This window comes from Peromyscus leucopus, chromosome 3 (genome assembly GCF_004664715.2).
Source record: "Peromyscus leucopus breed LL Stock chromosome 3, UCI_PerLeu_2.1, whole genome shotgun sequence".
Classification (NCBI taxonomy): domain Eukaryota; kingdom Metazoa; phylum Chordata; class Mammalia; order Rodentia; family Cricetidae; genus Peromyscus; species Peromyscus leucopus.
The window spans coordinates 86617087-86632937 of record NC_051065.1 but is presented as its reverse complement, the minus strand read 5'-3'; the positions used below and the strand labels follow the sequence as shown (position 1 = coordinate 86632937).

The 15851-nt window shown below is 37.6% G+C and overlaps 1 gene segment (V, D, J or C); it reads right to left on the bottom strand.

Moving 5' to 3' along the window:
- Positions 1 to 600: 600 nt before the first annotated feature.
- LOC114686479 lies at positions 601 to 1199 on the bottom strand. The segment is given in 2 exon segments: positions 601 to 947; positions 1151 to 1199. Coding segments are annotated over 2 exon segments (396 nt in total).
- Between the last annotated feature and the right edge of the window lie 14652 nt (positions 1200 to 15851).

Here is a 15851-nt window from a genome sequence, read left to right as displayed (position 1 = left end):
ATTCAAGGTATTCATATGTGGAGATGAAACGGGAGGGTGGTGAGGGATGAGTAGTAGATTTGGTAGGATTTAGAAAAAGTAGGCTGGATGAGAATAATTGGAAGCATAAATGAAATTCTCAATTATAAAAATATTCCGTTTTGAAAAATTCTGTAGTTGAACCACAGTCAAAAGCATAGTATTTATTCATTTAAGGAGCATCTATATAGTTGATAATCATGAAAATTAAAGAACAGATTAAATATATTCCAAACTATATTTTTATGGCTAATCAAGTGTTAATTAATCATTGTCAGATAATTAATATAAAGTGAACCATAATTAACAATTGTTGTGTTAATTTTGACAATTGTGTGGGAAGTTGGTTCTTAACTCTCCGGAAAAACTTCACTGAGAATAAAGTGAATGAATATAGGAAAAATGAACATTCAATTATGTGTGTATTCTGAAGTGAAAATGTAGTGAAGAGAGGTCAGAGGCAAGAAAGCTTGACAAGATTCTTCACTTCAATTTTCTGTGTAAATCTCAAGGCTGTCTGCATCTGTAAAACACTTTGAAGAGGGTAGAGAAACCACCAGAAGCAGCTGAAAGAGCCCAGTCTCACACTTCTGCTTCCCTGGGGGTTTTTGCTATGGTCTGTATCACTGTGAGAGGTAAGCTACCACTCTTTTGACAGTAATAAGTTGCAACATCTTCAGGCTCCACAGTGTTGATGCTGAGGGTGAAATCTGTCCCTGACCCACTGCCACTGAACCTGGAGGGGATCCCAGAGATGGACTGGGAAGCATACTTGATGAGAAGCCTTGGAGCCTCATTTGGTTTTTGCTGATACCAGTGTAAGTTATTGCTAACACTCTGGCTGGCCTTGCAGGCCATGGTGACTCTTTCTCCTGGAGTCACAGACAGGGTGGCTGGAGACTGAGTCAGCACAATGTCACCTCTGGAGGCTGAAAACATTGGAGAAATATTAGTAGATCACATCATTGCATATAAAAGTCACTTCTAAACTGCTTTTAAAAAGATTATTTTATTGTAGCAAGTTTTTAAAACCTGAAGTCAAATTCCATGTGATGCTGTGCTTCCCAATGATGTAAGAAAATTCTGTATGTAATTAACACTTCCACTTTTTGCCATGTCTAAAATCTCATACCTGAAACCCAGAAGAACAGAAGCCCAAGGACCTGAGATGTGGACACCATCTTCCAGCTTTCCCTGTTTTTATCTGTGTCATGACACAGTCCAAGAAAGACCTTTTATAATATTCTAAGAGGCAAGAACGTAGAAAGAAGAAGCACTTATGCAAATGATACTGACTTCATATATGTCCCCATAAAGAACTGTTCAGGAGAGCAAGCTCTTGTGCTTTAGGGAGTCTACCTCCCCCTTCTGGTTACCTGATGAGATGCTGAGATTCAAAGAGACTTGTGCATGTATCTCACATACATGGATGCAAAATTAGCACAGTCTAAGAAAGTATTTGGGATACACTCAGTAGTTTGAAATTTAGAGCATCTCTTAACCATCCTCTAGTTTGGGTTATGTTGTTTTCCTTGATGTTTCTTCCAATATGGACTGAATCCCATTTCACTGTCTAAACAGTCCAAGAAGCATCACGACATATAATTCTAAAGAGATATCATATTAATGAGATATCATGGACAAGAAAATAGAAAGTCTGGATGTCATAGGAAGATGTATTTCTCCAGAGGGTGGAATGAAAACATTATTAAATTTCACAATCAAAGATCAAAGATCTGAATATAAAAATATTTGTTTCGCACTGTCCAGATAAACTCTCAATATTGCTTCTTGTGTGTTTTACCACTAAAAGTGATACAGGGTTATGGGGAAACATTTATGGTATGTTCAAACAAATATCTTACCTAGTACATGATTTTTCATGCTACATAAAAGGCAACAACTCTGATGTAGTTTAAATCAGGAGAGAAAATTTAATCAGGTCCATTTCTTAAAGGAAGAAAGAAATATTCCTTTCACTTTAGCTATGTAAGCAAGCCATAGCATACTTTTTTATGTACAATGTCTCAGCTTTCTGAAAGTCCTCAATATCCACAAAACAGACTATCAAGATTCTAGAGGAATGAAAGTGGGAGGAGAGGGGAGCCCTGATTCAGTGTTATGGGAGCGCAGTAACTATAGAAAGCAATATGCAATTTCCTCAGACAGCTACAAATACCACATACCCTAGCTCTGCCTTTCCTGTGGGTGTACCTAAAGGACTGTGTAGCCTATAACAGATATAAATGCACATCCACACATTTTTCTAGTTGCGTAGGCCCAAATACCTAGGGTCAGATAATCTCACCTTGTTCTACCCAGCAGTGCTGTATAATGAGATGATTTCCACACGGGAATGCTTGCCAGGTGTTTGGAAGTGTCTACACTTGGATGTATGATGTGCTTTGATCTTGAAAGTGCATGTCTTTTCCCCCTCCCATTGGAATGTTATAAAAAGCCTTTTGGAAAAAACTTGGAGGCTGTTGGGTATTGATCCAGACTCTCCTGAAACTATGCTGTGTTTCTGCCTTTCCTCTTCTTGACTAGGTCTCTCTTTCTATCTAATATTTTCTAATCCTCTCTTCTCCTCCTAAGAACCCTAGAATAGGTGGAAAATGTGGGAGAAGGACTATTTCAGATCCCCACAGCTGGTGTGTGCACAATAGCTAGGAAATGAACTTAGATGTTCACAACAAGATGAATGGATAAAAAATGTTGTACATTTGTGCAATAGACTTTTGTTCAGATATAAAAAAACATGAAAATATGAAAGTTTTGAGAAAATGGATGGGACTGGAAAAATTATATTGACTGAATCAGTCCAATCCCAGAATGATAAGTGACATATTGCTCACTCATTCGTAAATCATATCATCAATTTTTTTTCATTTTTATGTTTAATTTTGGCTACACCTATATGTAAGGAGCTAGAAAGGGATCCCCAGATAGGACAGGTCTTTCAGAGGGGATATATCACAACACGTGTATTAGTAAATTAAAAGGGGGAGATGCTTTGAGAAGAAATGTTTGTCTGTGGTTGGTGTGAGATGTTGAAAAAGAGAAGGGTTAAATATATTAAGATTATTTTACTATCCCAAAAAGAACAATAAGTCAGTCTAGTAAATCATACTTCATGAGCATATTTAGGCCAATGAGTCATTTGTTATAATAGAATATCTGTTGACTAGCATTATGCAGACATTCAATACAAGGAACAGAAGTATGTAATCACCACACTATGGTGGTGTTTTATTTGTACTGAAATGTGCTTTTATTTGTATGTTAATAAATAAAGTTGCCTGGGGGTCAGAGCTAATAGCAAGCCGTAGTAGACCTAGGCATTTGTAGTGCATGCCTTTAATCCCAGCACTTGGTAGACAGAGCTAGGTAGATCTCTGTGTGTTCAAGGATACAGCCAGCATTGGAGACACATGCCTTTAATCTCAATTCCAACCATAGAAGACCTAAAATTCTCTTCAGACAGGCAGTGATGAGGCAGTCATGTGTTTGGGTTTACAACCAATGAGAAGGCAGAACAGAAAGACTATATAAAGACAAACACACAGGAAGTAGATCTCTTTTGGAGAGATCTCTTGGCTGTATAGGCTAGCTGCAGCAGGCAGTAAGGCTCTTAGCTCTGATCTCTTGGCTTTCTTCTTTGCATTGGTTCTGTGTTTCTTATTTAATAAGATAGTTGGTTACATCTACACCACACTTTCCATTAACTATCAGGAAACAAGATTGTAATGTTAAACAACGTAAATAAAATATCAGGGATTAAGCTGACACCAAAAACATCATAATACAATCATACCTGGATAAACTAAAGTATCACAGACAATGCCTCAGTTTGTTCTGTTTCCTTTTTTTCTCTTATTGAAAAAAGATTTTTCCCAATATAATATATCCTGATTATGGTTCCCCCTCATCTACTCCTCCCAGCCCTTTCCCACCTGACCTCCCATTTGGATCCACACCATTTCAGTCTCTTATTAGAAAAGGAACAGGCTTCTTTCTATAATAATATAATATAATACATTAAGATAAAAAACAATTAACACATCAGAATTTGATAAAACAGATAGAAAAATGTTGTTGTGTGCCATCTTTCATCACCTCAAGAAGTGAAGAGAAGGTGGGAGTCAAGATTGATTATACAACTGACTTTTTTATCTAAGGGAGTAAAACTTAATTCTCTGGGGCCAGAGAAAAAGGGAGAATCACACACCCACACACATCTTCAACATGTCAAGGGCTCTCATATTTTTTCCTTACCCTTTTCCTGTTGTTTCCTCTCTATCTCTTTCCTCGTGTCTTCCTTCTGACTCCTCCCTTCTTCCTACCTCTTGCCCTCTACAGCTTATCTATCCCAGCAAAATTTTTCAGGCAAAATAAAAATTACAATGAGTTTACATTATATTTTTCAAGTGAATGATCACAATGAATATAAGTAAAAACAGCATGTTCCCCAATACTCCAATATATAGCTAAACATTTTACATATTATTGGTATTAAACAAATTATTTCCTAGTACACACATAAATTCCCATCTAAGCAACTTCTTATAGATGAACAAAGTGTAAGAAAATAAGATGTTTTTCTCAAAAGTTCTTTAACTGGCAGGATGTACTTTTGCTGTTAAAAAGAAAGGATCAATCAGTTTACTATTTGTCTCAAAAGGTATTCTCATAAAAATAGTAAAAGAATCACAAATATAAACTTTTTTGGACAGGCATGTCTTTATTTGGCTTACATGTCAGTTCATCACTGACAGAAGTCAAGGCAGGAACTCAAACAGAGTTGGGACTTGGAAGCATTAACTGAATCAAGAGGCCATGAAAGAATACTGCTCACTGGCTTGTGCACCATGGTTTGTTCTGTCTGCTTTCATGAATAACCCAAGAGTGGCAGTCAGAGGTGGCCCACCCACAATAGTCTAGATTCTCCCACATCAATCACTAAGCAAGAAAATGTGCCCACAGACTTTGTTGTAGGTCAGTATACTTGTTTAGACTCAATCTTCTCCTTCTGCTGCTGTGATATATTCAGAGCATAGTGAGAAGTTCCTTTTCCTCCATTCCATCTTAAAAACTGATTCTTTGTTTTATTTTTTACTTGTTTTTTTTTTTTTTTGGTCATTTCTGAAAGTTCATGATTCTCCTGCCATCACACAGTTTAAAGAGCATTTCCTTTCTCTCTCAGCTTTTAGTTGCCAATGATGATTGAGTGACACCGATCCACTGTCTTCTGTCTATTTTGTCCTTTACTTTAAGTGAGCAGAGTTGGACCATTTTAATGTTCATAGGGTACCTACTCTCCTATATCCATGGAATATGTCTTCTCTCAAAGACATGGTCAGCTTACAATATATGTCTATTTAAAAATACAATAAATTGTTTTCTATTTCTACTTCTATTCCATACATTTTGGTAAGAGAGAATTATTTTAATCTTAATAACTGCTGGGTCTTCAAGTATTAGTAAGGTGAGTCTATATAAATTCTAACTCTTCAATCAATGTCTATTTGTATGCTGCATGAATAATTTACCAAGGATAAACCAGGAACTTAATTATATTTTGTCATTTACCAATGAAGTAATACTGTGAGACCTTTAGGCATAAAGTGGATTCTAGTATCAAAATAAGTTTCTTTGTGTGAAGGGCAAAATCATACAGCAGCACCTAAGTTTGCTCATTACTTGATTGATACAATCAGCAGTTTAGAAATATAATGCCATTGTCCATACCTTCCCAAGAAGTGATAAAAGTGGGTGGTCTCCACATTTCAGATCATGAGTGTAAAGCATTCTTGGAAAACTGCCACTGAGATGTGTACAGACTTGTTCCCTAGGTTTCCTGTGATGATGCAATAATAAACATTGGCCTTCAAGTTGGGATGATACAAACAGTCCAACAAATGAGGTAACTAGTCCATCTAAATGAGCTTCAGAGAAGTCACTTACAGAGTAATGGAAGAGTTACTTTCCTCCTGTTCACAGACTTGGCACAGTTTTCATGCTAAGCTCCTCTTTTGTGTAGCTTTAGTTCCATAAGAAAATTATAGCAAACATGTGCTTATGTTACCACCTAATGTCAAAGCAGCAGAAGTGCCTGCAGGGGACATAACAGACCTGAGCAAAGTCATATATTCATGTGGACTCAGTCCCAGTTCACATGGGGGGGGGTACTGACCTTGTAACCTACAACTACTCTGGAAAGAATGGCTTTATCTGGTACATTCTGGCATGCAGAACAATTCAGTGGTGTCCTGTCACATGATGGGCATTGAGGTATGATCTTAATTAGTCTTATTAAATAAAATCTCAGTGTCAGATATTAGGGAGAAAGCTGAAATATCAGATAAGCAAATGAACAGGCACTGGACTTCTTACTTCTATGAATCCTCGGACTGAATGGGGTTGAGATGCTGTCTCCACCTGCCTTACATTCATATCTCTACCTCCTTAGTGCTGAGATCATGATGGGAAAGCATACAGAGATGGCCAGCCAAATTAGTGGAAAACCATGAACTATGGACCAATAGCTGTGGAGCCCCCATGGAACTGGACCAGGCTCTCTGAATATGTGAGACAGTAGTTTAGCTTGAACTCTTTTGAGGGGGGCACAGGCAATGGGATTGGGAGCTGTCCCTGGTGCATGAATGGGCTTTTTAGAGCACTGTTCCTAAGGTGTGACACCTTGTGCAGCCTTGGTGCAGGGAGAGGGGCTTGGACCTGCCTCAACTGAATGTACCAGGCTCTCCTCACTCTCCATTGGAGACCTTGCCTTTCAGGAAGTGGGAACAGGGTGTGGGTTGCATGGGGGGGCAGAGGGGAGAGGGAGGAAGGGATATCTGTGACTGGTATGTAAAATGAAGAGAAAATTTCTGAATAATAAAAATTAAAAAAAATATGTCACACAGACATAACATCATTCTCTAAATGCCAAAATTGCTTAATTTTTCTCTTGTGTTAAAAATTATGCTGCCCTCATTCCTGGATGTATAGATTCCTCTCATGCATCAATCATTTGGTGTCTTCTCTACAGTACTTTAAGATGAATATTCTGACTTAGTGCTGGGAGACTCAGTTTCCTCAGCTTAAATCATTATTCTGTGTAGCTGGAGAGTTTCTCTCCAGGTCGCACCAAGTCCCCATAGTTGCTCAGCCCACTTATAAAATAAACACACAGATGCTTATATTATTTAAACTATTTGGCCTAATGGCTCAGGCTTCTAGATAGCAGTTCTTATATCTTAAATTAACCCATTTCTATTAATCTATAAGTTTCCACGTGGCTCCTGGCTTACCGGTATCTTAAAATTTCATGGCGGTGGCTGGCAGTGTCTCTCTGCCTCAGCCTTCCACTTCCCAGCCCTCTCCTCTCTTTTGTCCCACCTATACTTCCTATCTAGCTACTGGCCAATCAGCGTTTTATTTATAAATCAATCCTCCATAGCAATTCTGCCTATAGCCAAGAAGATTCCCCTGGAATTGGATCCTGGGGCAGTAAAAGCACAGACTATGGTTTACTTAGGCCACATCCAGTTAATTTTCTACACAAGGCCTGAAGACTAAAATCTTTGTACATTGTAAATTGTCGTTTGTTTTGTGAGACCAGGGATGAAAGTTTTAAAGGTATGAAAGCAGACCAGCTATCCTAGTAGTATAACAAGTACATGATACTTGTTCAAGAGTTCAAGCCCTTGTAAATTCTTCAAATGGGGGCCACTGATCAACATAGTAGGAATTCTGACCTCTGCACAATGTTCTAAAGCACTTGTTTCAATTGTGGCTCACATGTATTTCATACTCTCATAGGACAGAAAATTCACACACACACACACCTCACACACAATTATACAGAACATTTTAAAGTTGCTCTTAGAAACAAGTATAAGAAAAATGGAGATGATTGAATTATTTCTAGGTCTTTCTAAAAATACTCTCTCTCTCTCTCTCTCTCTCTCTCTCTCTCTCTCTCTCTGTCACACACACACACACACACACACACACACACACACACACGCACACACACACACACACACTTATGCTGTAGCCCAGCCTCCAACAAAATTTATAGCTCTGTGAAATACTTGGTGACCTTATTCTCTGTTAGGTGCCTAAAAAACATTGTTTCTGTGGTATAGGTATAATATCTACAATAACTATGTCAACAGGGTAAGGTGAACCACAGAGAAAGCAAGGGATTATTAACAAGAAAGATGATTGTGCTAGATAATTTTCTATCAACTTGACACAAGCTAAAGTCATGTGAGAGAAGAAATCTCAGTTAAGAAAATGTCTCTCCATAAGGTCCAGCTGTAGGAAAGCCTTTGGGGAATTTTCTTACTTAGTGATGAATGGAGGAGGGCCCAGACCATTTGACCATTTGGAGTGGTTTCATCTTTTGGTTGGTGTTCTTGGGGTCTATGAGAAAGCAGGTTGTGCAAGCTATGTAGAGCAAATGAATATGCAGCACCCTACCATGGCCTCTGGATTAGCTCCTGCCTCTAAGGCCATGCCCTATTTCAGTTCCTGTCCTGATTTCCTTCAATGATGGCCTATAGTGGGATAGTGTAAGCCAAATAAATCCTTTCTTCCACAACTTGCTTTTGGTCATGGTATTTTATCACAGCAATGGTAAAATTAACTAGGTTAATCATCTAATAAAAAAAATGCTATGCCGGGCAGTGGTGGCGCACGCCTTTAATCCCAGCACTCGGGAGGCAGAGGCAGGAGGATCTCTGTGAGTTCGAGGCCAGCCTGGTCTCCAAAGGGAGTTCCAGAAAAGGCGCAAAGCTACACAGAGAAACCCTGTCTCAAAAAAAAAAAATGCTGTGCAATCTATTCATGGAGAACAGAGAGACATTTGAAAAAACAAATTAAGGTACCCTTCACATTGCAGAGAAAGCTCACAACTACAACTTCTTCTCCTATAATGGTAGAGGTCTTGTAGACCTGCAGTTGTGATCAAAGCATGAATCTTCTTGGACCCAGCACTAAGGCAGTGGAGGTACAGCATCTCCATTCTAAGAAGCTAACGATTTTCTCAAAGAGAAGCATGTTGTTAGATAACACCATTTGTTTGAAAAAACACATACTGATGTTTTTTACACCAAGAGACATTAAAAAATACTTCTGAGTTGATACAAAGAATTTGATGTCCGACAAAAACAAACCAAAATAAAAAGCCTAGTATGTACAATATTATAGATAACTGCATCTGCCATGTAGAAATTATCTAACTCATAAAATCAAATGAAAAGTTATAATTATTATTATTATCATCATCATTACTATTTAAGTACTGAGGTCTGGGAAGTACAGAAGATTTTGGCCCTTTATCTGAGACTGTTTCAAACACTTCAAAAGAGGTTTCAAAACCTACATTGTCACATGCTAAAGAAAACACTATCTCTCCTTTTCAAGTTGCATAGACTCTTTCCTCTACTGGTTTTTTCTCACAGAGTCTTTTGCTCAAAGCACAGAAATCTTTCACTACCCACAGCTGCACTCAGCTGGGGATTTGCATATAGTTCCCTAGAGAAGACATTCCTTTGTAAGTCTGAGATCAAAGTCCAGCTCTAATGTGACTTGACTGACAAGGACTTTTTATTTCTACTGCTCAAAAACCAGGTGCCCTTGTCAGCTCATGTGGCTACTTAATGCTCTGGACCCAAATAAGGACATGGACGATGAAGGAGATGGAGCAGGATGGTGTGCTTTAGGATTCTCCTGCTATCAGTAAATGTGGCTGCATGAAAATGTGCACCCTGGTGCTTCAGAATGAGCATGTGATGTTAGACATGTGAAACTGAAGATGATCAAAATCAAGCAAGGGCCCGTGCTAGGGAGAAGACTCACTGATAAAGAGGAAGGTTGTAAGGCTCATCTCAGTATGCAACCTGCTGGAGTCAGCATATTCTGGAAAGTCCATCATGCCTTTAATCCTTTGTATTAACTTTAGAAATTAGATTTTTTGGAGCATTGATTAAAATCGTGTACATGAAAAGTGATTTAACCTGAAATAAAGAAGAATGAGTGATGAAAATAGCTTCCAATATTTGCAAATAATGTTAAACAATTGTTTTTATTTCAGGATTAACTGGGGATATTGGGATCTTTATTCCACTCTCCCTGTCCATCTCCCTTTAAGAACCATCTCTCATCTCATGCAGGTAAAGTCAAAGCCTCCTATACAGTAAAAGAAACACTTAACTGTATTGGATTCTGAGAAGCCAGGCCAGTCTCCAAAACTATTACACTTTATGATTCCAACCAAGACCCTGGATACACAGACAGGTTCAGTGGTTATGAGTCAGGGACAGATTCTACACAGAAAATCAGAAGAGTAAAATGCAAGGAAGCTACAGTTTATTACTGTGCATGAAACATGAAATTTCTTCCCATGGTGGTATATCTCAGAACACTAACATCCCTGGTGGGTGTAAGCAAGCTGCCTTGTATATTTCTTATCTGGGTAGCTGAACAATCCTCTGTCTAAACATGTGCCAATAGAAGACATTATTGACTCAAAGGAGTCAACTCAGTTAAAATGTCTCCCTACAGGTACAAAGCTACCTTCAGGCAAATCTTTCTGTTAGCTATAAGCAGTCTTGGCATTGCCAATGGGTAAGAAAACACTGTGCTACATGTAAACTCTAAAGAAAGAAATCAAAGAAAATTCATGTGAGCCCAAGCTCATCCCAATCACCTCTACTTTGGCTACATTCAGTATTGGTTTGTTTTTACTGGTAGAAATCTTGGAATCAAGGTAATACATATGGAGTAATGTAGAGGAATTTTTAAACAGTCTTATTAAATAAAAAAACACAGAGTAAAATGCAGGAGATCAGAAAAATATCGAAGAGCCACCTACTAACCTTAACTTATCACCTTGCCGTCACTTCCCAAGATAGAGCTTCTTTCTGTCTAACCTGCACTTTTATTGTCTTCCTGTTCTGCCTTCTCATTGGCTCTAAGACCAGCCACATTACTTCCTTGTCATTGCCTGTCTCTACAGACCTCCAAGTTTCTATGGTTGGTACTGGGATTAAAGGTGTGTGTCACCATGCTTGGCTGTGTCCTTGACCACACAGAGACTCTGATTGCCATATGATCGGATTGAGGGTGTGTACTACCACTGCCTGACTTCTGTTTATGGCTCACTATGATCTCTGATCTCCAGAAAAACTTTATTTATTAACATACAATAAAATATCACATTTCAGCATAAATAAAATATCACCACAGAGTAAGTATTGGTATTTAGCAGTTTTTTTGTTTTGTTTTTGGTATATTTTGAAACTAACACTAATTAATAAATTGAAATTGTTATTTACCTACTTTTTCAAGCTTTTTTTTTCTTTCAAACTTTATCTTCCACTCTATTAACACAGAGTTCTAGAAAAGCTACCCTCTGTGAGAAGTTCAATGAGAACAATTTGCTTAAAAACAATTATTAAACCAAATGATAGGTTAACCTTTTGTAACTAATATCTACTACATTGCCTTCGTGCATCCAGTCATACAGTCTGGCCACAGTATTTAAATCCTTACCATTATTGAAGGAAATTCTCAGGATACTCTAAATTCATCCTGTGATGGGGAGAAAAACGTGTGTCCAACATCTTCTAGGCATTGCTTTTGTTTCTAAAACCCTGTCTCTTGTGATCTTGTCTTAGAAGATCCACTAATAACAACTCAGACAGGGACTTTCTGAAGGATGGTTATGCAAAGCAGGTTCTGTTATACATAAAATACCAATCTTTAATCAGGGATCTTATTGCTTCAATTCTTTAACACCAGCTGAATCTGAGGTAGTGAAACAGACTTGCAATGCTTACTAGAATAAATGTCAGCATGGAAGATTGTGGTCATGTAACTTAGCAGGGAAGTTAACAAATGGCTACCCGTCTGCTATATCTATACTAGTTATTTACAGTGAAGAGGGTTAATCAAATCTACTTATGGTTTATGTTGGAAAACAAGGGAGGGAAAATCACTGTGATATGAACATACAGTAAAGACACATATACAGAATATTCTTCCTTTTGTTTGTTTATAGTTTTTAATTTTTATTTATTTTTTGATATTTTTGTTGAGTAAACTTCTTTTCAGGCAATATATTCTGGTCACAGTTTCTCTGCCCTTAATCCTTTCATATTCTACCCATCTTCCTACCCACCCAACTCTATGTCCTTTCTTTCCTTCTCTCTTTTGAAAACAAAGAGGCCAAAAGAACAACTATAAAAAAATGGAATTAAAAATATTACAGCAACAACAAAAAAATTGTTCAAAATGCACACACACAAAACTGAATTAAAAACAACAAAAAATGACATAAGAAACATACACTCCCACACACAAACATGAAAATACAAAATCAAAGATGATAATACACAAGCAAAATAATATTAATATACAAAATGTCCAAACAAAGCAGTATGAGACAAAAAGTCTACAAAAATACCTCTGACTTTATTTTGGATCGGCATCTACTACCTGGAATGGGGCCTATCCTTAAGTGTGTTTATATACCCAGTGAGACTTCATTGGAGAAAACTGATTTCCCTTTACAAGCTGGCATCAGTTGCAGATAGCTTCTTGGTTAGGGATGGGTCCATTTCCCCTTCTTGGGGTTGATTTCATCTTATACCAGTCAGAATGTCAGAATGACCCAGAACATCCAGGTAAATGATAGTTCATGCTGATAGGGATGTGGAGAAAGGGGAACAGTTATTCATTGCTTGTAAGAGTGCAAACTCTTATAGCCACTTTGGAAATTAGTGTGGTGGTTCCCCAGGAAATGGGAATGGGAGCTCCCTCAGGGTCCAGCTCTACTAACCTTGGACATATGCCCAAAGGACTCCACATCCTATTACAGAGCCACTTGCTCCTCCAGTTAATTGGTGCTCTATTTATAATACCCAGAAGCTGGAAAGGGCCTAGATGCCCATCAGTGGATGAATGGGATAATGAAAATGTGGTAGAGTTACATAATAGTATATTATTCATTTGTTATCAGTTATCAGATATTTGAGATGAGCAGATTCAACCAACAATTTTCAGGGATATTTTCTTTTTTATTGTTACTCTCAAGAAATGAATCAAAAACAAAGTGAGTATTTGTGTGTTAGACTCTCACTCTTTAAATATTAATGGAAACACTTTTTAAGCTTTACTCAAGGGTTACACGGGAAAGGTTTGCAAGAGATTGTATATAATCCAGGGAATATCATTCTTCTAGACAAGACTATTCTATCATCTAAGTAACTTTTCTATCAGAGATGTTTTAGTTCAATTTCCACTGAGGCACATATACTTGAATTATAAAATCAGTTTTTATAATTCAAGTATATGTGCCTCAGTGGAAACTAAGGCACATATACTTGAATTATATGTGGAATTATATTATGTGGAATTGAATTAGTGGAAACTAAGCATTTTCATCTGATTTCAATGAGCAAATAAGAATTGATATTGTACTTTGGAAATTCTAGATAAGGTTTACTCTCTATTCTTCATTATTTGGGACAGTAGCCTTAGATCAATTAATTAATTAATTTAATTAATTACAACTAATGCACAAATGTATGTCACTGTCAGATTCCCCACAATGAGGCCCTGAAGTATCATGGAATACTGCTGAGAAGATGAAGTCAAAGTTGCAGTGAAGAACAAAGGATATTGGAGAAGCAACTGGCATGCATTGAGTATAGTCAGCCCAAGAGGTAGGCTATGTATGTGTGAGGAAGATGGTAGTGGCTGGTGGGGCAGGAATACTTAAGTTGTTTGGACCCCCATTGGTACCTCAATGAGCCCCAAATGTTAGATATGGGGAGACCAATCTTGATGTTGATCTTGATTATTTTGGTCTTATCATTTCTCCCTGTAGCCCTCCTCCATTCTTCCATTTTGATGTTATTGGATGTTAAAAATATATAAATTGTTTTTCATGTTATAGGGATTCAAATTTGAGAGAATGCCTGAATCTGGAATTACAGTCTTGAACAGTATCAGAACTATTAAAGTTAAAGGATGGAGAGATGGCTAAGGAGTTAAGCATACTTCCTGCTCTTTCAGAGGACCTAAGATTGGTTCACAGTATCCATAATGTCAGGCCTACCTTTGGTTCTAGATTCAGATTTGGTGTCCTCTTCGGTCTTTGGGTAGCTGCAAGCAAATGCTATTTTTCTTTCAAGTATTTGACAGAATATTGATGGTTTCTGTCTCCTTCCATTGGTGGGAATGCAGGAAAACCTTGTTCTTCAAAGGCCCAGGAAAGCTGCAGTCTTCCCAATGCTTCCGATGACTGCTAAAAGTGAATGTTAAACTACGAATATTGTGACCTCACTTACTATTGAAAAAGAATCCGCAGAAACAAAAACCTTCACTGTGTGGATGGAAAAACTAAACATAACTACAAGAGGTGGCTGAAAAAAAAAACTGCGTTGTTTCTAGGTCTTGATTACGGACTTTGGTGTTTATGTATTTTACTTTCAGGATTAAATTTTATAGTATTCACCTATAGGGGAGGCTGCAGCTTCCTGTGGCTGGTTTATTTCACTTAAAATCACATCTTCCACTGTCGTCTGTTATGCTCCAGTAGTCCGAGTTTCATTCTCCTCTATTGATGAAATATATTTGATTATTTATTAGCTGTTTCTTATGCATTCAGCCTTTCAGCCCCTTATCTTAACTATTGGGAACAGAATCACAAGAAATAAAATCAAGTGTCTCTTCTACATAATGGTTCCAGTTTCTACAGATGTGTTTGTAAAGGTAGACCTGAGATTGTACTGCGTAACGGCTCCATTTTCATGTTTCAATATCTGTACTGTTCTCTGTAATGTCACTATTAAATTACAGCTCCATCAATAGTGTATAAAAGTGGCATTTTCTGCACTGTTTCTTGAGTTACTACTTCTTTGTTTTGTTTTGCTTTTTATTTGAACAGACATTAAAATGATGTGAGCTGGAATTTAAATGTAGTATTTTATTTCTATTTTAAAGCATAACTGAGCTACAAGCTTCCTCTCCACTGGTTTGTGTTCACCAGGCAGAAATGTAATACACAACTGTTGGAAGTGAAGTCATTGGTTATCAGACCCAGTTAGAGACCTGTAAGTTACAGCTATGATATCCTGGTTAGACCAGTGCTACAAACTGGTTTCTGGTTGAACTGGGAATCTACACTACTAAACTGAACTCCTGACTTATATTGTAACCTGGTCAAGAGTCCACACCTGGGAAAGTCATAGGCCCTAGAAGAGACCTGTTACTGCTGTTTCATAACCATGGATTCACTGCAGCCATGGTTACCTGTGCAAAGCTTGAATAGGTTGGATCTGTCATCATTTCATCATTCATGAGACAGGCTCTAATGAGACCCTAACCCTCACTGAAGGACAATGGAAAGAAATGGGAGTTGGGAAAAGGCACCATGTTTTTCAGTATTATGGCCACTTGTAAGGGCATGTTCCAGGAAATAATCTTCTTCCCATGCTCAGCCTACTAACTACAAATAAACCCATTTTATCAGTGGGGTCTCATTAGCATGGAGAAGTGTTTAATGGGTCAGAGGAAGGAATGAGAAGGGCTAATACTGTGTGAAATTGTCCCAAACTCACTATATATATATTATATATATATATATATATATATATATATATATATATATAATCAAAATTGTTTAAGACATGAAAGTAAATATTGAGAACCATAAATTTCAAAATAGAGGAAAGTGATCTCAATTTGCAGAGAAAAGTAAGTTTTAAAAACACAAAGAAAGATATCACCAAGTGTGTGCATGTTTTTCTCCACACAGA